Consider the following 27,772-nt stretch of genomic DNA (forward strand, 5'->3'; position numbering starts at 1 on the left):
AATCTTAAAAAATATGCAGGAGTCGATTGCTTCTCTCGTCGGAGTCCTATCGAGAGATCCTCCCAGAAAAAAGGATTCTCGTCTTCCAGTGAAGAAATCTAGAACTCCGTTGTACGAGATTCCTAGGAAAGAAGTTTCTTCATCAGATGATGGTTCATCAGTCTCGTCAGTCTTGCATAGACCTGCGAAGAGTCGGACTCAAGAGCCAACCAGGCGCGAAGCGCCAGCCAAGCGCCAGGCGCCAGACAGGCGCAAAACGCCAATCAGACGCGAGGCTCCAGCTGGACGAGTTACTTCAGACGATAATGAGGATTCTGTCAGCCGTAAAAAGGTTACCGAGACGCAAAGCGCGAGACAGCATTCGGGCGAGAAGCGCCAGACAGACGTGTGGCGCCAGCCAGGCGTGTGGTGCCAGGCAGGAGCGAGGAGTCCTTCAGACATGAGGCGCTAGATGAGCACGAAGAGCTATCTAAGCAAAAAGAGCCGGCCAGGCGCCAGGCGTCCGAGAAACGCTCAGAAGTAGGATTAGACGAAGCTACATCTAGGCATGTGGCGCCATCCAGGTGCCAACCAGGCGCCAGGCGCCTGTCAGACACAATATGTCAACCAATAGTGATTCTTCTTGTTGGAGTAGATCTCCTTCCAAGGCTAAAACTAGTCGAACTCCTGAGAAAGTTATTGGATCTTCAAAAGTGACGGTTTCTACTTCCACTTCTCAAAAGAATTCAGTAGAAGGACAAGAAAAGGCTTCTAGGTCTATTAGTCTATCTCCTTCTAGGTGCCCCGGGAAACAAGATCCCCGGATAGAGATTCTTCTAAAAGAACTTGTTCCCCTACTAATGTGGAATTGGAAGACGTGTCGGAAGAAGAAATTTCAACCAATGAAGGCCTTTCTAATTATAAGGTGCTAGCTTCACTTCTCCTGCAAGAGTTTGGAGATTCTTTAAGCCCTGCAGCTCCTCCTTCTCCGAGATCACTATTTTCGAGTACCAAAACACCGAAGTCCTCTTCATTTTTAAAGATGAAGCCAGCAATATCAATGAAGAAGGCTCTTCAGTCTTTGAATACATGGATGAACTCTAAGAAAGAGGCTTTGAAGACAGTTTATTGCTCTCCCCCCTGCAAACTGGGAGGTAGGAGAGGGATTTCGTACAGAACGGAGGAAGTTATGGGGCTTATGCTCCCTTCGTCTGCAGAAGCTGATTTCTCAAGCTTGGTTGAGGCTTCTAGAAGGCATTCTCTTAGCTCGGCGAAAGCATATTGGAGCATGTTCGAGTTAGATCAGCACCTTAAGGGACTTTTTTATGTATTGGAAGTTTTCAATTTCCTGGATTGGTCCCTTGGGGTGTTGGCTAAAAAGACAAAGGATCCAGACTTTTTAGAGCCAGAAGTATTGCATAGTATCTTATCCTGCATGGATAAGGCAGTACAGGATGGTTCGGGAGAACTGACCTCTCTTTGGGTCAGGAATTGTAAAGAAGAGATCCCTGTTTGGATCTTTCCTGACAAAAGCGGTTTCTCCTTCCCAGAGGTCAGCCCTCTTGTATTCTCCATTGTCGAATCATCTGTTCCCTTCTCAGTTGGTGAAGGACATCTCACGATCACTTTCTGAGAAGGCAACGCAGGATCTTTTGGTTCAATCCACCAAAAAGACGAGACCAGCAGTACCTATTACAAAGAAGGTGGCTCGTACGCCTATTGTGCCCTTTCGTGGAGGCGCCTCCTCTCGACCTCCAACAAAAAGAAAGACTTCCGATAAGCGAGGAAGGTTCTCCTTCCAACCTTTTAAGAAGTCAAAGTAGCAAGGAAGTCCTCCAAACATCTGTAGGTGCCAGACTCCTGAAGTTTGTAGGAGCCTGGGCCTCAAGGGAAGCCGACCCTTGGACTTTGTCTGTTCTGGAAAAGGGATACATCATACCCTTTCTAGACAGACCACCTTTGTCAACATCTCCGAAGGAATTGTCGGCGAAGTACAAGGACCCTGTTCTGAGAGAGACACTTCTTCAGATGGTTACAACGATGAGGAACAAGGAAGCAATAGAAGAGGTTCAGGATCCATACTCCCCGGGGTTTTACAACCGCCTCTTCTTAGTACTGAAAGCGTCGGGAGGATGGAGACCTGTCCTAGATGTGAGCATCCTGAACCAATACGTGGAGAAGAAGAAATTCTCCATGGAGACGTCTGCCTCAGTGCTTTCAGCCCTGCATCCAGGAGACTGGATGGTCTCTCTGGACCTTCAGGATGCTTACTTTCATGTTCCTATTCACCCATCGTCGAGGAAGTATCTCAGATTTGTGACGCAAGGAAAGATCTACCAGTTCAGGGCCTTGTGCTTCGGCCTCTCCACGGCTCCTCAGGTATTTACGTACCTGATGAGGAATGTAGCCAGTTGGCTACATCTGGAAGGCGTAAACATCTCCCTGTATCTCGACGATTGGCTGATATGAGCCAAGTCGGAGAAACAATGTTTGGAGGATCTACAGACAACACTGGATTTAACAAAATCTCTAGGATTGCTCGTCAACCTCGAGAAATCGCAGATGATCCCCAGTCAGGACTTAGTCTATTTGGGGATTCGGATGGATTCTCGGGGTTTTAGGGCTTTTCCTTCCCAGGAAAGATTAGTGCGAGGAATGCAGAAAGTCACGAACTTCCTAAGGAAAGAACGAAGTTCAGCGAGGGAATGGTTGAGCCTTCTGGGGACTCTTTCCTCCCTAGAACAGTTTGTTTCCCTAGGAAGACTTCACCTACGCCCGCTTCAATTCTTCCTAAGGAGAACGTGGAGTTGGAAAGAGGGACAACTTTCAGACACTTTCGCAATTCCCTTAGAGGTGAAGAATCACCTAAAGTGGTGGCTGGACCCTCTCGAAAAGAACGAGGGCATGTCTCCAGAGGTTCGGAACCCAGACCAAATCTTGTTCTCAGACGCATCAGAGATGGGATGGGGAGCGACTCTAGGAGTAAGAGAAGTGTCAGGCCGATGGAAGAAGGATCAGGAAGCCTGGCATATAAACGCCAAGGAATTATACACAATATTCCTGGCACTGAAGTTCTTCGAACCGGCGATAAAAAATCAGGTGATACAAGTCAACGCAGACAATACCACGGCGTTGGCTTATGTCAGAAAGCAGGGGGGGGACTCACTTGTTTTCCCTTTACGAGATAACGAGGGATCTGTTATCGTGGGCAAAGGAAAGAAACATTACCCTCCTGACCAGATTTGTAAAAGAGAAAAATGTGAGGGCAGACAGACTCAGCAGGACAAACAAAGTTCTCCCCACAGAGTGGACTCTCCACGAACAAGTGTGTCAAAACCTGTGGTCCTTGTGGGGCAGACCACAGATAGATCTGTTCGCGACATTCCTATCCAGGAGGATAGAGAACTTCTGCTCCTCAGTGGAAGACCCGAGAGCGATAGCGGTGGATGCCATGCTGCTGAATTGGTCAGGCCTAGATGCCTACGCCTTTCCCCCTTTCAAGCTACTGGGAGTAGTAATGAAGAAGTTTGTAGCATCAAAAGGGGCAAGCCTAACCCTCATCGCCCCGTTTTGGCCCTCTCAAGATTGGTTCACAGAGGTACAGGAATGGACAGTGGACTTCCCTAGATCACTTCCAAACAGAATAGATCTTCTCAAACAACCCCACTTCGAGAGGTACCATCAAAACCTCCCCGCTCTCGCTCTGACTGCCTTTCGACTATCGGAAGACTTGTCAGGGCGAGAGGCTTTTCAAGCAAAGCTTCGAAAGCAATCGCTAGAGCCCGAAGATCGTCAACTATTCGGGTCTGTCAGTCGAAGTGGGATGTGTTTAGGAGGTGGTGTAGGAAGAATAAGCTGTCCTCCTCCGATACCTCTGTGACCAATGTGGCAGACTTTCTGATATTCCTTAGGGAGGAATCCCAGCTATCGGTTTCCACTATTAAAGGATACCGCAGCATGCTCTCTGCAGTATTTAGGAACAGGGGCTTAAATTTGGCAGAAGACAAGGATCTTCACGACTTAATAAGATCGTTCGAGACCTCGAAATCTTATCTTCGGTTACTCCAAGCTGGAATCTGGATGTGGTACTTAAATTCCTTTCATCGGAAAAGTTTGAGCCTCCCCACCTTGCCTCGTTCAGGGATTGGACGAGAAAATGTATTTTTCTTCTTTCTTTAGCAACAGCTAAAAGAACGAGTGAAATCCACGCCCTTGATTCTCGGGTGGGATTTAAGAAGGACGCAGCGATCTGTTCTTTCCAGACTCTATTTCTGGCCAAGAACGAGAATCTTTCAAAACCCTGGTCTAGGAGTTTTGAAGTGATGAGTCTTTCAGACTTGGTGGGAGAGGAAGTGGAAAGAACTTTATGCCCTGTTAGAGCTCTTAAGTTCTATCTCAAGAAGAAGCAAGAACTAGGAGGATGTAAACAAAGTCTGTGGTGTGCGGTTCGGGATCCAAAGAGACCCATGTCCAAAAACGCCTTAGCATTTTTTGTCAGGAGTGTAATCACTGAGGCTCATGGCAAATGCACAGATGATTCTTTAAAAACTCTTCGGGTAAAAGCTCATGAGGTAAGAGCTGTGGCCACATCTTTAGCTTTCCATAAAAACATGGCTATGAAAGACATTATAAATGCAACTTACTGGAGATGCAATTCAGTATTTGCATCCCACTACTTTAAAGATGTCAGAGTTACCTACGAGAAGTGCTTCTCTCTAGGTCCTTTCGTATCAGCGGATACAGTGCTGGGGCTTGGAACGCATACCGATCCTTAAAATTTATATATCTTGTCTTTAATTTGTACGTAAACCCCCGTTTTGAGATGGGTTCTCGGTTTTCTACTGGCAGGGGTGCTTGACTTCGCACAGGCGGCCGTTGCCTTTGTCAGTAAGGAACTGTGAATGTATCTTACAAGCTGGGTTGTACAAAATAGTTTTGTCTTATTTGTGTACGTAAACCTCCCTTTTGAGACTGGTTCGGGGTTTTCTACTGGCAAGGATGCTTGACGTCGTACAGGCGGCCGTTGCTTTTGTCAGTAAGGAACTGCGAATGTGTCTTACAAGCTGGGTTGTACAAAATTTTTAGTTTATATATCCTTTTGTACTTTTACGTGATTTGTATGTGTGTGATTTGAGTTATTGGTTGTTTGCAAGGGGTACGGGGATAACTCCTTGCAATCTTAGAACTAACACGGGTGTTAGGTTAAGGTGATCGGGATCGGTATTGTGCTCCTTGAATAAGGTTCTTGTCAAGTAAGTGGATCAGCACCCTTTGACATTGTCCTTCCAGGATCTGCCAAGTAAGCGGATAAGACCCCTTTGGCAGACCTACAAGAACTCTTAGCCATAGATCAATATCTCGCTGAGGCTCTTGAGACTAAGCAGACTCCTGGACAGTAACCATGAAGTCTTCAGTCTAACCAGGTAAGAACCAAGGTTTTAATTATTTATTACCTACAACGTATGTTGTGATTTCTTTTTAAATCAGTTATTAGCTGTCTTTTACCCTCCTCCAGTGGTGTGAATCAGCTAAGTATATATCTGACAGGTAAGGTGAATGTATAAAAATTATATTGTTATGATACAATAAAGTTTTATACATACTTACCTGGCAGATATATACAATTAATTGCCCACCCATCCTCCCCTCAGGAGACAGATGGTAGAGAGAAAATCTGATAGAAAACGGGAATGGTTCCTATTCCTGCCACCCAGCGGCAGAGCGGTAGATCACCTGACCTATCGGTAGCGTGTGCGCGAAATTCGAAATTCTGTCGGACGACGGAGTCAAATAGCTAAGTATATATCTGCCAGGTAAGTATGTATAAAACTTTATTGTATCATAACAATATCATTTTTTTAGGAATTATTGATTTTTAGTTATTGACAGATGTGGACTAGTTAATGTTTAAATTAACATGTCCTGAAATATTGAAAATTTTTCAGTGAATTTAAAGAAAAAAATATGTTAACCGCATTTACCAGCCTGTGAGCGGCAACGAGTGAAAAATTGTCACAATGTCTTTATGACTTATTAGGTTGAATTGAGAAATATACTTTACTTTCCTACTAAAATATGCGTTATTTATGATAAACACTGGCTCTTTCTCTCGAAAATGTCATAGAGTAAATATATATCTACGTGTATCTCGATATCACCCTGTGACCAACAAATTGTCGCACAGTCTATATGACTTGCCAATTCCGGATAGTAGAAAGTGAGAAATTTACTTTAGTACTCTACAAAAATACCCATTTCCTACCATAAGAACCAGCACGAGAAGAGTCTAGATAAGACTCAGAGGTCTGGAAAAACTAATCCTTCTAATTATCTACGATTAGAAAATATCGGCAGAGAAATATAATATAATACAGTGTTCTCCCCATATTTGCGGGGTATGTGTACCATGCCCCCCCCCCACCCTGTGAATTGTTAAAACCCGCAAATAGTTAAAACCACCACAAAAAATGCTTACAACGGCCTATCTTAAAAGTTGAGATACCAAATTTATACCTTCAATAACATCCTACTTCAAATATACCTAAATTTACTAACCTATTGCTGTATTAATCTTTGAGGTTATATTATTAATATTATTTCAAGGTCATCTTAAACATTTTACCATTAAAGATATATACCTACAGCCAGTAACATAGAGAGAGAGAGAAAAAATAATTCCTAGACTCCGACTCCTTCCCCTCGCAATTCATATATCAAACTGTCATTAACTTCCCGCCCTCCTTCCTCCAAGTTGATAAAAAGACTGGGAATTTCCATTTTTAATTAATCTTACTAATATTTGAAAATTAGTTATAAGGTAAATAATTTATTTATACTACAAAACAAATAAACATACGTAAGAGAGAGAGAGAGAGAGAGAGAGAGAGAGAGAGAGAGAGAGAGAGAGAGAGAGAGAGAGAGAGAGAGAGAAATGTGTATACATACATTTCCAGCCCAGATGACGAGAGTTACCACTATGACATATCTTGTGGCAAGAGAGAGAGAGAGAGAGAGAGAGAGAGAGAGAGTTAACCTTATTTAAGAGTGAAATGTATAGATTATTGTATTTCTTTAAAATACGATCACATGAATTTTGAAATTAGTTATTGTTATTATTTACCTCTCGACCCTTTTGAATGCGAAGATGAGGCCTTCGCCTTCTCTGCTCCGGGATGGTGAGCCGGAGACTTACGAGAGGATGAAGAAGACGACGTCTTCAGCAGAGTCTTCTGCTCTCTTTGTCCCTTGACTTTGGGGACTACTGAGGCAGTAGGCGTCCTATCGGGGATCTCTGATCCCGTGAAGCCTTGGAAAGAAGATGAAGAAGGAACAGGAGAAGACGATCTAGTAGCGTCCAAGGGAAGCCCTTGGGCGCCTAACAATCCTACCTCAACCAATAACTCACCTCCACCTATCATCATTGGCTCATTATTCAAGTCTAGAGTCGCGATGTCTTAGCCTCCTCCCTCCATCAGGGCCTGCTCCACCTGTTGCTGTATAGTGGCAATCATCGGAGCTGCTGCAGCTGGGTCGACATACCCAGTCGACTTGCCGCCTGGGAAGATCTGGACAGCCAACTTCTTATCCAGGATGTAGGGCTGCCCCTTCTGCGCGTTTCTGCTGAAGCCACCTACCCAGGCCTTAAGGGTAGCCGACGCAGCGTCCTTAACAGCGGCAGCCTGAAAGAGAGGGTCATTGTAATCCTTACAACGAAGCCCCAAGGACGAATCATTAAGATCTGACACGTATGTTATATATCATTATAACTCAAATCTTGTGATAGTATATACCAGGAAAGATAAAACGTTACTCCGGTATATACTTACTCCGTCCGAAAACTGTTCCACCAACTCAAAGCAGATGGAGCAGGCTTCGTGGTGCCAGACGATCAGGCCTTGATGGCGGATAGCACAGGGAGCATGAGACCTGCAGACTTCATGCCCGCAAGGGTCTTGGAGGACGGCGTTGCACCCGGCCTCCTGACAGTTAGTAACCTGTAAGTGGACAGATACATAAGTATCAACGTTATACACTAACAGGACCCGTTATTATGCTCCGTTGCATGCCGGAGTAGAATAAAATTTTTGGGCATAACCCCCCCTGTAATCCGTGTGGAAGAAGGTCCACGGGACCTGGTAACTGGTTAAAAAGCCCCAGGTGTACACCGGAGAGGATTAAATAGACCAGCTACGTTTCATACACCCATAATTGAGTTTCAAGGAGGAGTATACCATGCCGGAGAACGAGAGAGGATTACTCATAATTTAAAACTAAATAAATTAAATTAAATAGTTTGGAGCGAGTAGCTCCGTCGTAAAAGCCCCTCCGGCAACTGCTGGGGTGCTCGGATAGCAAGTGGGCGCTCCGTCAGCAGACGAAGGGACTAGATACATAACGGGGAAAGCATGTAAAACCAACCAATACCTCTTCCCCTATGATAGCTGGCAGAGCCAGCTACCCCTCCGCCAACCGCTGGAGTGCCCGGATAGCAAGCGGGCGTTCCGTCAGGCAACGAAGGGATATGTATCAAAGAGGAAAGGAGGGGTTTAAGAGGAATTGGAGCACAGGTAACGCTGGAGAAGGACCGATGCAAACAGAGGGGGGTGGCCAACCATCCCCTTGACCACACCGGAGCCCCCCCCGGAGCTCAGAGAACAAGTGCAAGGTGACAGTACTCCCTGCTGTCCAAAACTCCCGTGACCCCCCTAACAGGGGGGAGGGAGGAGAAGAGCTCGGATGGTTGCTATAGCGACCGTAAGCAAGCCAGGACAGACCCCCCCCTCCACAAGGGAGGGGGGGAAGGAGACTGGGACTAGGGCGATCAGTGGCTCGATGTGAACGCAAGTGGACCAAGAGGTGAATGCAACAAAACAGCCTAGGTCGAGCGACCACGTGAGCTCGAGAGGACCAAAAGGCGATAATGCAACAAATCTGATCGTCAATGGACCAAGAGGTGATAATGCAACAAAACCGCCTAGGCTAAACTGATCGCCCTAACATGCAAACCCCTAAAATATAAATACATCGTAAACAGAGAGAAGGAAATCATGAGTGAGAGAGAAAGGGAACGTCCAGGAGAAGTAGGCTAGTTCCCCTCAGGAAAACAAGCCGACAACTCAAAAGCTAGCCCTACATCCTGGATAAGAAGTTGGCTGTCCAGATCTTCCCAGGCGGCAAGTCGACTGGGTATGTCGACCCAGCTGCAGCAGCTCCAACGATTGCCACTATACAGCAACAGGTGGAGCAGGCCCTGATGGAGGGAGGAGGCCAAGACATCGCGGCGGACGTCGCGACTCTAGACTTGAATATTGAGCTAATGATGATAGGTGGAGGTGAGTTATTGGTTGAGGTAGGATTGTTAGGCGCCCAAGGGCTTCCCTTGGACGCTACTGGATCGTCTTCTCCTGTTCCTTCTTCATCTTCTTTCCAAGGCTTCACGGGATCAGAGATCCCCGATAGGACGCCTACTGCCTCAGTAGTCCCCAAAGTCAAGGGACAAAGAGAGCAGAAGACCCTGCAGAAGACGTCGTCTTCTTCATCCTCTCGTAAGTCTCCAGCTCACCATCCCGGAGCAGAGAAGGCGAAGGCCTCATCTTCGCATTCAAAAGGGTCGAGAGGTAAATAATAACAATAACTAATTTCAAAATTCATGTGATCGTATTTTAAAGAAATACAATAATCTATACATTTCACTCTTAAATAAGGTTAACTCTCTCTCTCTCTCTCTCTCTCTCTCTCTCTCTCTCTCTCTCTCTCTCTCTTGCCACAAGATATGTCATAGTGGTAACTCTCGTCATCTGGGCTGGAAATGTATGTATGCAGTATATCTTTAAGGGCATTACCACATTTTATGGTAGAATAAAAATATACAGTACTAGTTTTCAAATAATATAGGACTCCCATGTGTTTTCCATAACTCAGTAGTTCAAGTTGTACCTGAAGTGGTGTCTATCCAAACGAGACTGAGACTTTTGGAAGGGGAGAACCTTCATCTGCTGAGCCCAGGTCTAGACTTCTCAGACATCTTAGATCTAGATTGGAGAACCCTCTTGAAGAACCAGAAAGTTTCCAGGACGTGGTCCCCTGAAGAGCAGGACCTTCACATTAACATTAGAGAGCTGACAGAGATTCTCTTTGGACTTCAGTGATTCTCATCCCTAGTTTGCAACAAGACTGGTAGTCCATTCACACACTACAGCTCTAAAGTATACATATATGGAAGCAAGGAGAGACACACTCCTCTTCTCTTCCAAGCGCCTGGGGCCAGCTTCCAAGCATCCAGCTTACAGCTCCCTGCACCAGCTCCAAGATGCCTAGTGCCAGCTCCTTAGCATCCAGCTACAGCTCCCCAAGCTCCTGCCACCAGCTCCCAGGTGCCCAGCACCAGCGCCAAGTGCCTAGCACCCGTTCCTGAGCACCAGCTCTCTAGCGCCTGGCTCCAGCTTCCAAGCGCATAGAGCCAATTCTTCAGTACCTGTCTGTCTTATGAGCACGAAGCTCCCACGTACAGATGTGGGTCCCTCCTTTATGTAATGATGAGCCATTCTTGGCACCCATTAATCAGCCAGTAGCTGAAATTGCAGTCGACCCCACTTATTCGGGGTAATGGAATCACTCACTCACCAATTTGTGGATTTTTCTATGGAACATATATATATACACATTATTCAATGGAAAATTTGCCTATTCGCAGTATTTTTCACTGAGAAATATTCACTAATTACCGTATTTTCATTAGTCTTGACTAATTGCACTTTTTGTGATAAAGCTATTAAAATACTCGGTATAAGCATTTTTAGATGGTTTTATTGTGTTTGAATTATCAAAATAATATCCCCCACAAAAACTGGGGGTCGACTGTATGGTCTTTACCACAAAGAAACTTCCTCCAATTTGGTGCTCTCTCTGTTGTCCAAGAAACCTATGAAGGAAGTTGATGATTGACTTTTGGTTAAGAGGGAACAAGGCAAGTGCCCTTCACCATTCCTCCTTCTCACTTGGTCCATAGGAGATATCTGTCCTTTGTTACCTGGGAAGTTCCTTCTTTGGGAGTCACTGCTTCCACCCAAGGGGACTTCTCCGGCCTTATTGAATCTTCCCAACACTGAGTTTTTGTCGGTGAAGGTTATTTTTCCATCGGCCTTGCTGGACCTACTTGTTAAGGACCACTTCAAGGTGTTTGAGATCAACAGTCTCTTGGACTGGACAGTCGGAGCTCTGGCCAAGGAAAAGAACAAAATTACCTCAGACTGGCTAGGAGTATTGCCTGTAGCAGACAAGGTGATCCTTTAAATTGGAAGCCACTTCAGTAGCATAATTTTTAATGTAAGCTTGAAATGGATTTTGCTGAGAGACATTTGCATACCTAGTGTGTAGATTAGTAAGCTTTACATAGGAATGATGGGAAGCACACAGCTTCAGGAAACACAAAAAATAGTTTCATTATTTAATAATTTGCTTGCTTGAAAAGAATGAACATTAAGCATATCATGCATGGATTTATGGGTATTTGCTGCCGTAGAAATCTCCCATGTGGAGGTAGAATTGACTAATGAAGAGACCTGACACATGACTCAGCTTTCACCTGCATGCGGGATTCGGTGATATACCAGACGGGATATTTACCGCATATTTGTTTATGAAATAAATAAATATGGATTGTCTCACATGTTGCAGGTCACGTTTTAATTAATCATCATAATGTTAAAGGTCCTTTATCGGTGTATGCTACTCTTACCAGCCAAAGTATGCCAAAGCTATGTTTGGTTAATAAAATGGAAATTTCAGGAAATTGGAACGGCAAAAGAAAATTAAAATCTTCCTATCAATACCTAACATGATCGGAAGAGAGAAATCCAGGGATACAGGATTTATGACTGGTTACACGAGTCCACGTCACGTGGCTCCTAACATGCCTAGCCAAAATTTGCTATTTCGGGACACAAAATTTCCCAAATATAAAGAAGAAAATTTGCGAAGGAAATACAGACACTATATTTCCTTTAAAACACCCCTAACTTGATCTTGCACTTTTCCTAGCTCACCTATTATGAAAAGCATGTGAGCTATCATGCAGTAGCTGTCAAAAGCTTGCATATTTGGTTAATATTCTCTCTCCACCTGTAGAATAATTTGGCATGCACGTGGGCTAGGATACTCCTATCTCTAACTTTAGCAGTTATGATTTTGGGTCGCTAATATATTTAGAATGCCCAAAAAATCCTAACACTTTACTTTCTGTGGAACTAGATCACTTTTGTGCTTACCAGAGGAATTTTTTGTTGCGCTAGACTTTCAGATTGGTCTCTACTTTTGAAACCAGTTTAGCAATGCTATTCAGCTGATAGTTGCTTGCAGGGGGCATGCAAAAAGTGGACAACTACAAGATTGTGGCTAAAAGGTAGCCACTGATATGATTTTTCCTGTGGGTATGTGCAACTTACCTGGGAAAAGGAAGCAACTCTGTCTGTGGCCTTTAATTTGGTAAGAATCATATGCATATGACAGCTGAAAGCCCTCTTCAGAATGGGAATAATTAGGTAAACACTTAGGTTTATATTGAATAATTATATTTACAAATAAGAACTTGCATCAGAAGATTATTTATAAACAATGGCCTAAGATATACAAAGGAACACAGACTTCATCCTCCCTTCTTCAAGGAAACCACAGGACATCTGTGTGAATCCGAAGGGAGGCACCAGTGACGAAACACCCCTGGATGTGACTACTGACGGTGTAACGAATCAAAATTATTGGCCAGATGTGGGAACCATGCCCTTGCCTAAGCCCTCAGGGTATGCCTTAAGGAGTAGGGCGCCTCCCAGACAATCAGCAAGAGAGTAAAACCATTGCCCAATAGAAATTCAGCGCGCAGTGACGTCCTGTATGAATTTCGACCAATAGAAATTCAGATTCCCTATGATGTCATGTAAGAAATTTAAACGTCTGCACAAAGCAATAAAAACTGTTTGTAAATTTTATAATTCAGTCTTGAGGAAGTTGCCCTAAAGTGGCGATGAAACGACCCGATGAATTTTCCTTATCCCTAAGAAGCCTACAAGTAGAGAAAAAGGAATATAGACTATCGTTGTTGCAAAAAATGCTATTGACGTGCTTATTTACTGTTCTATTTTGATAATTTTTTTTGTGCATGTTCCAGGTGGATATACCAACATTCTGTCAGACCGAATTTCTATTCAAGACTGTAGTTTCTCACCAATCACCAAATAACCCTCAGTACGAGGGGCCCGGAAATTTCCATTTTTTCAAATTTTTTTTCATAAAATCATTAATTTTCCCTGTAGGATGATAAAACTCACAGAGAATATGCATTATTATAGTGCTAATAATGCCTGAAAATTTCATTAGCCTGTCTTGATTAGTGTATTTTTGGCAAATATTTTTACGATTTTTTACAATCGGAACCCCCCCAAAGTGGAGACTATTCTTGTCTGAGAGGATGTCTATTCCCTGTTAATCTCTGGATTCTCTGTGTCATCTCTTGAGTTGTCTCTGAGAGTGATGAGGTCTTGCTAGGTCCCTTTATAACACTTGCAGCTTACATGGTGGTGTCCAGGTAAATAGTGTTCATCTCAGCATCATTGGCTCTTTAAATATGGCACCGAGCACATGTTAGTTGTCCTGCTGCTCTGTCTCGGTCTGGTTTGCTCTTAGGTGGGATGAAACTTTCTCCTGGGCCAGTACCTGCAAACCAGTCTTACAGTCAAAAAGACAAGGGAAGGTTAACAAAGTTAACACTCAAAGGGAATGAGAGTGGTTTGTAGGGGGGAATTTTGCCTGTAATTTATGTTACTGGAACTAATACAAAGGTTGAATATTTTATTTTAAGTATTATTATTCTAAGGAAGATGAGATAGCATGTAAAGAGGTTTTCCTCATTACTATGTGTTATATTATACTATTGTAGTTTTGCTTTTATTGGGAGGCCAGAAGAAATATAGGAAAATGCACTGGGGAGCACAGTCATTAATGTAAATTTTATACAAAGTAACTGCTTTGTATGGTGGAATTTTGATTATAGAAAGAATTTTAAGGAAGGTAAATGGCTACACAACAATAGCGATGTAAGTGTGCTGTAGAGTGGTGCAAGAGGTCTTTATTAACTGAATACTTCACCAAAATTAGAAGAAATTTAATCTTTTGATGTTTCAGATAGGATGAATGGTAGTTGGATCCTTAGAGATGTAATCATCCATTTCATTGATACAGTTAAGATTGATGACAAATACCTGACCTCCATGACCCACACCCAAGATTAATGCAATAGACCTTGGACAGAATAATAACAACAAACCATGATAGTTAAATGTCAGATGGTCAAGTAGGAACTTAGTATGAAGCATGTGTCTTTGTAAAATTTTGAGTCAGTATCTGGTGTTAGTAAAATTTTGAGTCAGTATCTGGTGTTGGCGACAGTGTACTTGTAAAGCTTCAGTATTTTAAGTAATTTCTAACAATCTATCACATATTAGATTGTCAACTTCAGTAAAAGAAATTTGAATTTTTCCCAAGTATCTTTCTGTATTTCAGTAAACTGCTGCACTTAGTTGCACCAATATTTAAATAAAGTATTATAGCATTTTATAATGGCTTAAGTATGTTCCTTCTCTTACTTCCATCATTATCATTCAAACACCAGCTTGTGATGTTATGCAGCATACACATACCCAACAGATACTGACTGTTTTATATACTATGTAAATCACTAAAATTAGAAATAATTTCATCTTCCCTTTTTTGACTGTTGTAAGGAAGGTATTAGATACTGTGAAATGTAAATGCACTTGTACTGGTTCTGGTATGTTATTAATTGAAGACCTTATTCCAGGTTATCTTGTGCAGCCTATATTTTGTAATTAAAATGAACTTTCTGAGACCAAAGTCCTTGGAGACTTTTTTTTCACAAATTTTATTTTCAACAGATGTGGAGAAAATATTGTGAATTCAAGATATCATATTATGGAGCAGTTGCACTTTTATATCAAGGAATGCAGGCTGAAGAGCAGCAGAAGATGGGTGAACGACTTGCATATTATCAAGCTGCTGTGGATATGTTGAACGAAGCATCGAAACTCTCAAAGAATTTGGAAAAGCAGGAGGTACTGTTGAATTACAAGTCCATGTAATACATAGTAATAGTACTTGAAATATCAATAATTACATTTTTGTATCACATCATGAATATTACTTAGATCTGAAAAGTAGTATCTTGAAGTATTTGAGTTGATGAGTGAATTATTTATCATTGCTTAGAAGTGATTTTAATTTAATAAATTTTTTATATGTTAACTCTTGTTGATGAACAAGACAAAGATAAGTAGTATAAGTTGTAGTAACACAGTACCGTATATACTTGCGTATCGTGCGGCTTTTGAAGACTAATTTTGAAGCTAATTTTTAGGGGGTTCATTATACATGAGATATAGAATTAGCATGTGTAATATTCACATATATTTTTATTGTAATTAAAATGTAAACATAACGAATATACATCTTTTCCCTGGATCTTTTTTAAAAGTTATGCTTCTCTTCACTATCATCATCATCATCTTTCGACCTTATTAGTTCTGTAATATAGCAGGGTTGACTGCTCTAGTGAACTGCTTCCATCTTGTTTTTCTGTTCCTTCCATCTTCTTCCCCCAGGTCCCACCTCATCCATATCCCTCCCCACCACATCCATCCATCTGATCCACTGATGCCCCACACTCCTCTTCACCATTACTGGCATGTTCTTAGCTCTCTTGATTGGTTCCACCCCCTCTCTTCTTATTACATGGCCATAAAGAGGAGGTTGAGCCAATCAAGAGAGCTTTACTTTACTGTATCCAACAATATTGCATGTATAGTAAAAACCCAAACTTGCACGATTCGAGTTGCATGAATTCACAGGCACACGAACATTTGCGAATCCTCAAGAAACCCTGCAAAAGTGTTTATACATAGGGCAGTCCCCGGGTTACGACAGGTTCTGCTTACGACGTTCTAAGGTTAAGGCGCTTTTCAGTTATATTCATCAGAAATTATTTCCAGGGTTATGACGCATGATCCAGGGTTATGACGCCACCAATGCTGATCTGGCAGAAGAAATATGACACCAAAAATGCAAAATAATCAATATTTGAAGTTTTTTTTGATGAAAAATGCAATAAGAATGCAATTTACATAGTTTTGGATGTTTCCAAAGCATTAAAACTTAGGTTTGTTCATGAAACTTACCTGACAGATATATATATAGCTGTATTCTCCGAAGTCCGACAGAATTTCAAAACTCGCGGCACACGCAGTGGGCGGCCAGGTGGTAGTACCCATTCCCGCCGCTGGGAGGCGGATATCAGGAACCATTCCCATTTTCTATTCATATTTTTTTCTGTCGCCGGTCGGTAAACACCTGTTTACAGACCTCCGCCCAGGATTTTTGGATTTGACTCGTTCTAAGTATCTGGATTGACTTTTGGTTTTGACTCTGGATTGTTGGATTGGCATACGCGATAGTGGACTGTTTTTTTATTTTGGATTGGCTTTTCTGTGAACGTGATGTCGGGATCAAGTTCAGTGAGCTTCAGAGTGTGTGTGAGGAGTGATTGCAAGGTGAGGCTACCGAAATCATCGGTAGACCCCCACACAGTATGTATGGGGTGTAGGGGGCATGTTTGTTTGTTGGATGATCGTTGCATTGAATGCAAAAGTTTGACTGATGATGGATGGAAGGTGTATGAGTCCTATCGGCGTAAGTTGGAGCGCGATAGGATCAGGAGGTCTTCCTCCAAGAGCGGTTCTACGAAAGGTAAGGGAAGTAACATTTCTCCTATTTTAACACCAGTAGAATTTGCTTCACCTAATCTGTGTTGTTGCCTGAGGGCCCTAGTTCTGTGTCTGGAGAAGGTAATGCCCTTTCTCTGATTCTAGAGTCGTTACGCACTCTAGAGTCCAAAGTGTTGGCCCTAGAAAACGGCTCAAGTAAAGTGTGTGATCGTGCCCCTAGTGTTGTGGAGGGGGCGTCAGATCGGCCCCATAATGCCTCTAGGTCTAGACCTCTGTCGGACTCCCAGGACTCAGGGAGTGGGCATGTCGAAAGCCGCAAGAGGGTTACGGGGGCTCCCCACCGATCTGGCGTCCCTTCGGCAGGACCTGTTGCTAGTTCCCAGGCTGCCAAGGAGCGTGCTCAGGCTCACATCCTTAAGGACTGTTTTTCGTCCTCCGAGGCGCCCTCCCCGCGCAAGGGGTGGAGCGCTCGGAGAGACTCGCGTCCGTTGAAAAGGACTTTTCCTAGGGAGGACGCTTTACGTCCCCTCTCTCCGCTATCGTTGCGGTCTTCGCCTGCGTCGTATGACGCGTTTCCTCCACAGAAGAGAGGTAGGACGTCGTCCGAGGACGATGCTGAGAAGCGCTTCTCTCGCGCCTCGGAGAGGCAGGTTGCTGTACCTGTGAGAAGGAAGGAGGCGTCCCCTCGCCCCTCGTCTTCTCGCAGGCGCAGCCCTTCACCTCCTCTCGTTTCTTCGCCAACGAAGAGTATTCTTGTGTCTCTTCAAGACCAATTGTCGGCCTTAATGGCTCAGAAAACTCGCCCAGCAGCAGTTGAGCCTAAACGTAGGAAGGACGCTAGACTGCCTGTCAAGAGGACGAGGCAGTCCCCTTCTCCGTCTCCTCGTTCGTCTCTGTCTCCGCTTGCTTCTCCTTCGGAACTTCCTTGTTCTCGTTATGCGGGTAGGAAGTCTCGTGGACAGGACGCTTTTCTTCCCTCTCGACGTCCTGATCAGCCCGCGCGTCAGGACGCCTTTGAGGACGCTTGGCAGGACGCCTTGGAGGACGCTTTTGAAGACGCTCGGCAGGACGCTTTTGAAGACGCTCGTCGGGATGTTTTGCTTGACGCTTTGCCTGTTGAGAAGGCTTTCAAGAGCGCCCAGAAGGACGCTTTGAAAGCGAAAGCTGGACGCTTGAGCGGAAAGCGTAAGGACGCTCCTCGAGAGCGAGTAAGAGTAGCCTCTCTTGACGCGCAGCGCGGTCAAGACGCTCTTCGTGGTTCGAGCTCTAAGGATCGACAGAAGGTCGGTCGCTTTGAAGAGGCTGATATTAGTCATCCTCGAAAGCCTTTGTTGAAGGCTAGACCCGTTGGGCGCACGCCCTCTCCAGAGGTTCAATCTCCTTTGCCTCTTCGGGAGGAAGGAGAGCTTAGTAGTCCGGTGGACTCAGTTGAGGAGGAACAGCCGTCAGTTTCGTCGGTATCCGACTACAAGGTGCTGGTTCGACTGTTACGCTCTTCTTTTGGTGAGAAGTTCCAGCCTGCAGCTCCCAAGTCTCCACCCTCTCAGTTTTCGTCATCGAAGTCGTGCAAGGTTCCGGAGTTTGTGGAGATGAAAACTTCCTTGTCCACTAAGAGAGCGTTCAAGAAGTTGCAGGATTGGATGGAACGTCGGAAGGATCAGGGCAAGTCGACTTTCGCCCTTCCGCCTTCAAGACTCAGTGGGAAAGGCAGCATTTGGTATGAGACCAAAGGTGAAGTAGGAGTTAAGATCCCGTCGTCTTCCCAAGGGGACTTTGCTAGTCTGGTCGATGCACAGAAGAGATCTCTTTTATCGACCGCTAAGATTTCGTGGACACCATCACATGAAAGGTCTGTTAAGGACTCTGGAAGTCTTTAACTTTCTAGACTGGTGCCTGGGAGTCCTGGATCTTCAATCTAGGAGTCCTGACTCTTTGAGTCTGGGGGAACTGTCCAATGTGTTATCTTGCATGGACAAGGCCGTCAGGGATGGTTCGGAAGAGTTAGTGTCTCATTTCGGCACTGCTTTTCTCAAGAAGAGAGCGCTTTTCTGCAATTTTACAGCTAGGTCTGTTTCTTCATCGCAGAAAGCGGAGCTTCTCTTTGCACCTCTTTCGAGCCATCTCTTCCCCCAGGCTATGGTAAAGGACCTGGCAGTGAGCCTACAAGAGAAGGCTACCCAGGACCTCTTGGCCCAGTCTTCAAGACGTCCCGCAGTCCCTACCACGTCGTCTTTTGGACGACCTCCTAGGAAGGTTAAACCCTTTCGTGGCGCTCCTCCCTCGAGAGCTGCTCCTCGAGGGAGAGGGCTTGCAAGAGGAAGAGGTTCCTTCAAACCTAAATCCTCTAAGTGAGAAGATGCCGGTCGGAGCCAGGCTAAAGTTCTTTGCGGGGGCGTGGAGAGAGAGAGATACAGATGCGTGGTCCCTCAAGATAGTGGAACAGGGGTACAAGATCCCCTTTGTGGACCCTCCTCCTCTATCTACGACTCCCAGAGATCTTTCCCCGTCGTATCAAGGGGAGAAACATCAGGTTCTTTTAGATCTTTTAGATCAAATGATCAAGAAAAGAGCGGTGGAGCAGGTCTTAGACCTGGGGTCACCAGGATATTACAACAGACTTTTCCTGGTACCAAAGCAGTCGTCGGGGTGGCGTCCAGTCTTGGACGTAAGCAGCCTGAATCTTTTCATAGAAAAGAAAAAATTCAAGATGGAAACACCTCAGTCGGTTCTAGGAGCCTTAAGACCGGGCGACTGGATGGTGTCCTTGGACCTACAGGACGCATACTTTCACGTGCCTATCCACCCTCTTTCAAGAAATTTCTGAGGTTTATGCTAAGGGACAAAGTTGGCAATTCCGAGCTCTTTGTTTCGGTTTAAGCACGGCTCCGATGGTATTTACCATGCTCATGAAGAACGTAGCGAGATGGTTACATTCTGCAGGAATAAGAGTGTCCCTGTATCTCGACGATTGGCTTATCAGAGCATCGTCAGAAGAAAGGTGTCTGAAGGACCTTCACTTCACGTTAGTCTTGGCGAGGTCCCTGGGACTTCTGGTCAACCTCGAAAAGTCGCATCTGACCCCAACACATTCCATCGTGTATCTGGGGATTCAGATGGATTCAGTGGCTTTTCGAGCGTTTCCGTCCCAGGAACGACAGCTGCAAGGCTTAGAGAGAGTTTCGGCCTTCCTGGGGAAGGAAGCTTGCTCGGCGAGGGAGTGGATGAGTCTGCTGGGGACCATTTCCTCGCTGGAAAAGTTTGTTTCCCTGGGAAGACTACACCTCAGACCTCTCCAGTTTTTCTTAGCAGACGAATGGAGAGTCAGAGAGGATCTGGATGCGACCTTTTTGATCACCAAATCGGTGAAGAACCATCTAAGATGGTGGTTAGATCCTCGGAAGTTTCGAGAGGGGTTGTCCCTAAAGCTTCTGAGCCCCGACCTAGTGTTGTTTTCCGACGCCTCGGTGTTGGGATGGGGAGCAACACTAGGAGGGGAGGAAGTGTCAGGCACCTGGAGGGGGGAACAGGTGTCCTGGCACATCAATGTGAAGGAACTAGCGGCGGTTTTTCTGGCGCTACAGTTCTTCCAGCAAAAGGTTGCAGAGAAAGTGGTCCAAGTCAACTCGGACAACACCACAGCCCTTGCGTACCTAAAGAATCAGGGAGGTACACACTCCCGTCCTCTATTTTATTTAGCGAGGGAGATTCTGCTGTGGGCAGATGCGAGACGGATCAGGGTCCTGACGAGATTTATCGCAGGAGTCCAGAACGTCAGAGCAGACCTTCTCAGCCGACAGGATCAGATCCTGCCGACGGAATGGACGTTGCACCAGGACGTCTGTCGAGAGCTCTGGAGACTGTGGGGGCGTCCGTTAGTCGACCTATTTGCGACGTCGAGAACGAAGAGGTTGCCTCTTTATTGCTCCCCTGTGTTGGATCCGGGAGCAGTCGCTATAGACGCTCTGCTCTGGGACTGGACGAACCTGGACTTGTATGCCTTCCCGCCATTCAAGATCATGGGGAAAGTAGTAAGGAAGTTCGCGGCATCGGAGGGGACGAGGTTGACCCTGATCGCCCCGATGTGGCCCGCGAAGGAATGGTTCACGGAGGTAATGTCCTTCATCATAGACTTTCCGAGGACGTTGCCCTGGAGGAAAGATCTACTCAGACAGCCCCACTTCGCAAGATATCACCGAAACCTCTCCGCTCTGGGTCTGACTGCGTTCAGACTATCGAAAAGTTGGCCAGAGCGAGAGGTTTTTCTAAAGCAGCTGCGAAGGCGATCGCCAACGCAAGGAGGACTTCCTTGAGAGCTGTTTACCAGTCGAAGTGGGCTTCCTTCAGGGCATGGTGTAGAAAGGAGGGAATTTCCTCTTCCACTACCTCTGTGAGCCAGATAGCCGATTTCCTGCTATTTTTAAGAAATGTGCAGAAGCTGGCTGTCCCGACCATCAAGGGATATAAGAGTATGCTGTCAGCAGTCTTCCGACACAGAGGCCTAGACCTGTCTGACAACAGAGATCTTCACGATCTCCTGAGATCATTTGAGACGTCCAAGATACCTCAGGCGAGGCCTCCTTCTTGGAACTTAGATTTAGTCCTTAGACTGTTGATGTCGAGTCCTTTCGAACCTCTCCATGAAGCGTCTCTTAGGAACTTGACGAAGAAGGCTCTTTTTCCTAACTGCTCTGGCGACGGCGAAGAGAGTTAGCGAAATTCAAGCCATTTGTAAGCGAGTGGGCTTCAAAGGTGACAATGCGGTCTGCTCTTTGAGTCCCACTTTCTTAGCAAAGAATGAAAACCCGTCTAACCCTTGGCCAAGGAGCTTTGAAATTAAGGGTATGACAAGCCTTGTGGGCAAAGAACCTGAGAGAGCCCTGTGCCCTGTCAGGGCTCTAAAGTTTTATGTCCACAAGACTAAGGAGGTACGAGGTCCCTCAGATAATCTGTGGTGTTCGGTTAAACGGCCCGATATACCATTATCCAAGAATGCTTTGGCGTTCTTTCTGAGGGACGTCATTAAAGAGGCTCATTCGTCTTACCAGAAGACCGATTTGAGCCTCTTGCGAGTGAAAGCTCACGAGGTCAGAGCTGTCGCAACCTCGCTTGCCTTCCAAAGGAACATGTCGATCAAGGACATCCTTGACGCCACCACCTTTTGGAGGAGCAATTCAGTATTCGCCTCACACTACTTGAGAGATGTGAGAACGATATACAAGGACTGTTGTTCTCTTGGGCCATACGTTTCTGCAGACACAGTCTTGGGGGCTGAAGGTAGCTCTCTCCCTATCCCTTAGTTAGGTTTAGGTTAGTTTTTAGTTGTTGTGTTTTTTGGTTGTGGTGAGTCTTTGGTGAAGACCTCCCATCTCTTAGCTTAGTGTTCAGGGGGTCTTGGATAGTTGGTCAGGTGGTGGTCAGTTGCTTCGTTGCCCTCATATGTATGGCTCTATGCTCTTGTCACATTGAGGTCACGTCCCCGTTGACAGAGCATCCAGAGCGCACCAGCACTACAGGTCTCCACCTGGCTGGCAACTCTGATTAAGCACAAGCAGGCTTAAGTGACAGTATTCACAGAGTCTACTTTGCTAACAGGTGAGGAACCAAGGTGTACATCATCTACTTAATTTAAGTTTCCTACAAATCCTATTCTGTCTCTTCCCACCATCCGAAGGTGGGATTCAGCTATATATATATCTGTCAGGTAAGTTTCATGAACAAAATGTTATTGTTATAATACAATTAAGTTTGTTCATACTTACCTGGCAGATATATATAATTAAGTGCCCACCCACCTCCCCTCAGGAGACAGTGGCACTGATAAAAATATGAATAGAAAATGGGAATGGTTCCTGATATCCGCCTCCCAGCGGCGGGAATGGGTACTACCACCTGGCCGCCCACTGCGTGTGCCGCGAGTTTTGAAATTCTGTCGGACTTCGGAGAATACAGCTATATATATATCTGCCAGGTAAGTATGAACAAACTTAATTGTATTATAACAATAACATTTTTCTTAGGATTTTTGTTGATGTTCCGGCTTACAACGATTTTTGGCTCACGGCTCAAGAACGGAACCCCCGTCGTAACCCGGGGACTGCCTGTATTTAGTTTTTTATGTACTAATAAGTTTTCAAGGTTTTGTGTGCAAATTAAATAACATTAAATGAAATAAGAATAATAATTTTTCTCTCTCTCTCTCTCTCTTTCTCATTAAGATGAGAGAATTTTTACGGTAGTACATGTATATGTTTATTGATATTTTCAAATATTAATAAGATAAAATAACAATGATAATGGTTTTCTCTTAATTCAGGACCCTGGAAAAAGTAAAGTATTCAGTGAAAGTAATGACAATTATTGTTATTATTATCATTATTATTATTACAGGCAGTCCTGGTTATCAGGGGGTTTCTATTCTTGGCGGGTTGCCGATAAGCGAAAACCGCCATTAACTGAAACTCTATTTATCAGCACCTAACTGGAACTTGGTTCACTGTGGCACCATAAATCGCCAATTTTATGGGGCTACACAAGTGCCATATAACCGAATCGCCATTAACCAATTCCACCAATAACTGGGGACTGCCTTTATTATTATTAGTAAGAAGTAGACCTTTTCAGATACATGCCTTATTAAAAAGAATGGCAGAGTTAGCTGAATTTATCTTATAAAGAATTTTCTCTATTTTTCTGATAATACTTTTTCATAATCGGTGAGACTGCTAAGTAATTGCCCAGATCTCATTAACAACGGCCACCCCAATCAAGAGATACAAAAGTCTATCTGAAGGAATGTAAAAAGCTGGTACCAGCAGGAACCACGCCTTACTCCCCTGAACAGGTCCGACTTTTTTTTTTTTTACAAAGGGCACTTCCACAAGAAGTAAAGGTTCCATTCCAGCAACCATGTCGTTAAATGAATTCGTCATTAAGCATGTTATTCTCTTTATTTCGACTAAGAGCATTTTCAGTCATATATTATACACAGAACTAGTTTCTGACATAGCCTATGACTTGGCTAAGCTCTGACAATGCTTTTTATCATTTTATTACTTATATACATGGAACCTCTACATACGAAAGTCCCTACTTACGAAAAATCCAGGTTACGAAAGCAAAGACGAAGATTTTTTTGCCTTTGTGTACGAAAATAATTCAGGTTGCGTAAGGGTAAAGTCAGAGATTTGCTCGGGCCGCCGAGAACAATTTTAAAACTCGCGCACTGCCAACTGAGTAAACTCACAACCATCCTCCCTCTCTCCCATTGGTTCCTGATGCTAGTCACTGCCGCAAGATCCTGCTCTCCTATTGGTCAGCATCTGTCCCATCATCCCTCTACGTAAAGACCTCCTTCGACCACTTTGTCGCATCAGCGTTATCGTATGCACGTGGAATTTATTTGTTCACATAGATTTCGTTTGTTAACATAAATTTGTGATAGTGATTTCGCTTTCTTCGTAGTAAGTTACTTTATCGTGTTGTGTGTGAACTTAATTAACTTACGTTATTAGCCAGGGGTCCCAAGAATATTGCTGAAGTTCACAGAAAGAAGAGGATACTTTCTATGGAGACAAAGATGGAGATAATTAAAAAGTATGAAGCTGGCATGTGGTTGATTGTGATCGCTAAGGAATACGGCTGAAATCCGTCGACTATAGGCACCATCCTTAAGGAGAAGGAAGCCATAAAAAAAAGTAACACCTTTCAAGGGCATGACTATTTTGTCCAACAAGAGGAGCCACGTGCATGATGAGATGGAGAGGCTGCTTGTTGTATGGATTATAGACAAAGAAATCACTGGCGATACGATAACTGAGACGGCAATCTGCCAGAAGGCCAGCGCTATTTTCGGTGATCTGATTGCCTAGGCTGAAGACGACGGAGGAGAAGGGACATCAACGGCAACCCCAGACTTCAAGGCTTCTCGGGGGTGGTTTGATAAATTCCGTTAACGGACTGGCATCCACTCGGTGGTGCGGCATGGGAAGGCTGCCAGCTCGGACATAAAAGCGACCGAAGCCTTTGTTAAGATGTTCGACAAGATGACGATCAAGGAAGGCTACAGTTCTCAGCAAGTCTTCAACTGTGATGAGACTGGCCTTTTTTGGAACAAAATTCCTCGTCGGACGTACATCACGGAGGAAGAGAAGAAGCTACCCGGGCATAAGCCTATGAAAGACAGGCTTACACTCGCACTTTGTTCCAACACCAGTGGGGATTGTAAGGTGAAGCCCCTACTTGTCTATCATTCCGAGACTCCTTGAGCCTTCAAGGCAAACAAAGTGCTAAAGGAGAAGCTTCCGGTGATGTGGAGGGCTAATGCAAAAACCTGGGTAACAAGACTTTTGTTCACGGAGTGGGTAAATCTGTGTTTCGGCCCGACAGTGAAGAAATTTTTGGAAGAGAAGCGCCTCCCTCTAAAATGTCTGCTGTTGTTGGATAATGCCCCTGCTCACCCTCCTGGCCTCGAGGAAGATATCCTAGCGGAGTATTCTTTTATCAAGGTTCTTTATCTTCTGCCTAACACCATCCCTCTACTCCAGCCCATGGACCAGCAAGTGATATCGAACTTCAAAAAGCTGTACGTAGACGTGTCTTCGCCTCTCTGCCTGCCATCGTCATGAGATTTTCGTTGATCAACAACTAAGCTGTTATTTTTTCAGAATGCTTTTCCTTGTGTATTACTAGTGTGTGTGTGTGTGACACTTTAAGTACTTATTGTTTTCTGTGGATTGCATATCTAACCATGCAAGCCCACGAAGGTGTGACCAGGTACCGTGGCACTACCAGTCACCCGACTGTCACTCCCACTGGAACCGGACGGCTCGCATGACTGGTAGCAGTTCTCCTGACGCACGAGACCATCGCTACTGTTCTCGGTCCAGCGCTTCTCCTCACGGAGACCGCTGGTCCAGACCTGCAGCTCGATCACCGCAGGTTGGCGATTGCCTGCAGTCCTCCCAGCCCACCGGCTGGTAGGCAGGGTAGGAGCGTCAGGTCTACCTCACCTGTCCCTTCAACCTCCTCTGGCTACACTGGGAGGAGCGAGGTGAGCAGGGTTGACCGTGAGGAGTGCCACCGTGAGGAGCGCCCGCCACGAGAGCCTACAACCCGGGCTTGGTCCTTGGGCCTAGGAGGTTGTACACCCAAGTGATTGGAGGAGACCACGAGGGATCTGGTGAGGTTCTTCCTCCTGAAGGAAGTGTGTCTCGAGAGGTGATCGCCCTGAATGGATCTGACGGTCCATCGCCTTAGGACGCGATCACCCCCAAGATACAGAGGTCCTTCGCAGAGGTCATTGCTCTGATTCGTCAGCACAACGACCTCGGGGAAGGATCGGTGGTTGCTCCCTCCGAACCTCCATCTAGGTTGGAGTCGTTCTGGAGACCCAAAAAGGAACCCAGAGCGACGATGGGTTTACCCCGATCCACCTTGGCCGACAGTGTGCTGGGCCAGCTCGACGCTCTCGTCTCCGGACAGGAGGGTTCACTTAGGTCGAGCAGGTTAGACAAGCTGCTTCCCCCTCCTCTGCCTCGCCAGTGGCGTTTCTACGTGCCATCAGTGGACCCGTTGCCGACCAAGCAGGTTGACCTGGAGATAGCTAGGCTAACTCTGGGGGTGCCTCTCCATCACCTGCTGGCTAAAAACCTCTGGTTTTCACAGCAAGAGGCATCAGCACTGGAAGCGACTGCCATGGCAGCCTTCCAGGCGGTCTCCTGGCTGGACCTGTGGTCCCTCACGGTGTCCAGAGTTGCAACCTCCTTGGGAGCTATCGTTCCCGAGGAAGACTCGGAGTTCGCGAGACTTTGCCAGTCTGGAGGTAGGGCCATCTCCTATCTCACCCACCAGATGGCCAACCTGTGGGCCAACCTGGTCCTGAGACGTTGGGACTCTGTCCTGGCTTGGGTGACCAGGGCGGCCGGTCGAGAGGTGACTCCGGGTCTACGAAACGGACCATTGCTGGGTTCCTCCTCTCTCTTCCCCAGAGAGTTGGTGGATGCTGCGGTGGAAAAGCGTTGCACTGATGACAGTGACCGCCTAGTACACCAGGCAGTCTCGAAGGCTTCTGGGCAGCCTTGAGCAACTGCGGCCAAGCCCCAGAGCTTGGCTAGCTCTTCCTCTGCTTTCAAGACACTAGCTCCGTCGAGGTCACAAGGAAAGACCCAGCCTTCGTCTTCTGCTTCGAGGAGTGAGCGTCAGCCCTCCTCCCAAGCCTCCTACTCCCATGGGAGACCTGCCAAGTGGAAGCCGAAGAGAGGGAAACGCTAGGGACGGCGTTTCCCCTCACCTGCTGCCGGAAGTGGGGAGGTGCCTGGTGAGCCATTAGGCAACTTGGCAGCGCTACGGAGCCGAGACCTGTGTAGTGGATGTTCTTCGGGAGGGATACCTACTACCCTTCGAGTCACGGCCACCCCTCACTTCGCACCCGGTCCATCTTCAGATGTACGTTCCCTTTTCTGCCAGGGACATAGCACTTCAAGAAGAAGTCAAGACCATGCTGAGCAAACGAGCTTAGAGATTGTATGAGATCAGTCGCCCAGTTTCTACAGCCGACTCTTCCTAGTGGAGAAGTCTTCAGGGGGCTGGAGACTGGTGATAGATCTCTCTCCCTTGAACTGATTCGTTCGCCAGACTCAGTTCACGATGGAAACAGCATGCTCAGTGCTCAATTCCATCAGGGAGAACGACTTTATGCTTTCGGTGGACCTGAAGGATGTGTATTTCCAAATACCCATCTATCAGTCCTCTAGGAAGTACCTCCGCTTTAACCTTGACGGGACGGTGTACCAGTTAGGGCATTTTGTTTCGGTCTCTCAACCGCCCCACAGATGTTCACGCGAGTGTTGGCTTGGGCCTCATTTGGTCGGGATATGTCTAATGAGGTATCTCGATGATTGGCTGGTCCTGGCGAGCTCCCACTTGCAGTTGCTGCAGGACAGAGATCAACTCCTCGACTTATGCAGCGATCTGGGGATCATAGTCAATGTCAAGAAGTCAGATCTCGA

General features: G+C 45.6%; 1 protein-coding gene across 2 annotated transcripts in view; it reads left to right on the forward strand.

Moving 5' to 3' along the window:
* Window positions 1-27,772, forward strand: part of LOC135197837 (tyrosine-protein phosphatase non-receptor type 23-like) — a gene marked incomplete in the record, with an annotated part of 242,063 nt that overhangs the window by 71,883 nt on the left and 142,408 nt on the right. For both annotated transcript variants that reach the window (XM_064224997.1, XM_064224998.1), the window contains 1 exon segment: window positions 14,925-15,101. In XM_064224997.1, the coding sequence (XP_064081067.1) occupies window positions 14,925-15,101 (177 nt within the window).

Source organism: Macrobrachium nipponense, chromosome 21 (genome assembly GCF_015104395.2).
Source record: "Macrobrachium nipponense isolate FS-2020 chromosome 21, ASM1510439v2, whole genome shotgun sequence".
Taxonomy (NCBI): Eukaryota; Metazoa; Arthropoda; class Malacostraca; order Decapoda; family Palaemonidae; genus Macrobrachium; species Macrobrachium nipponense.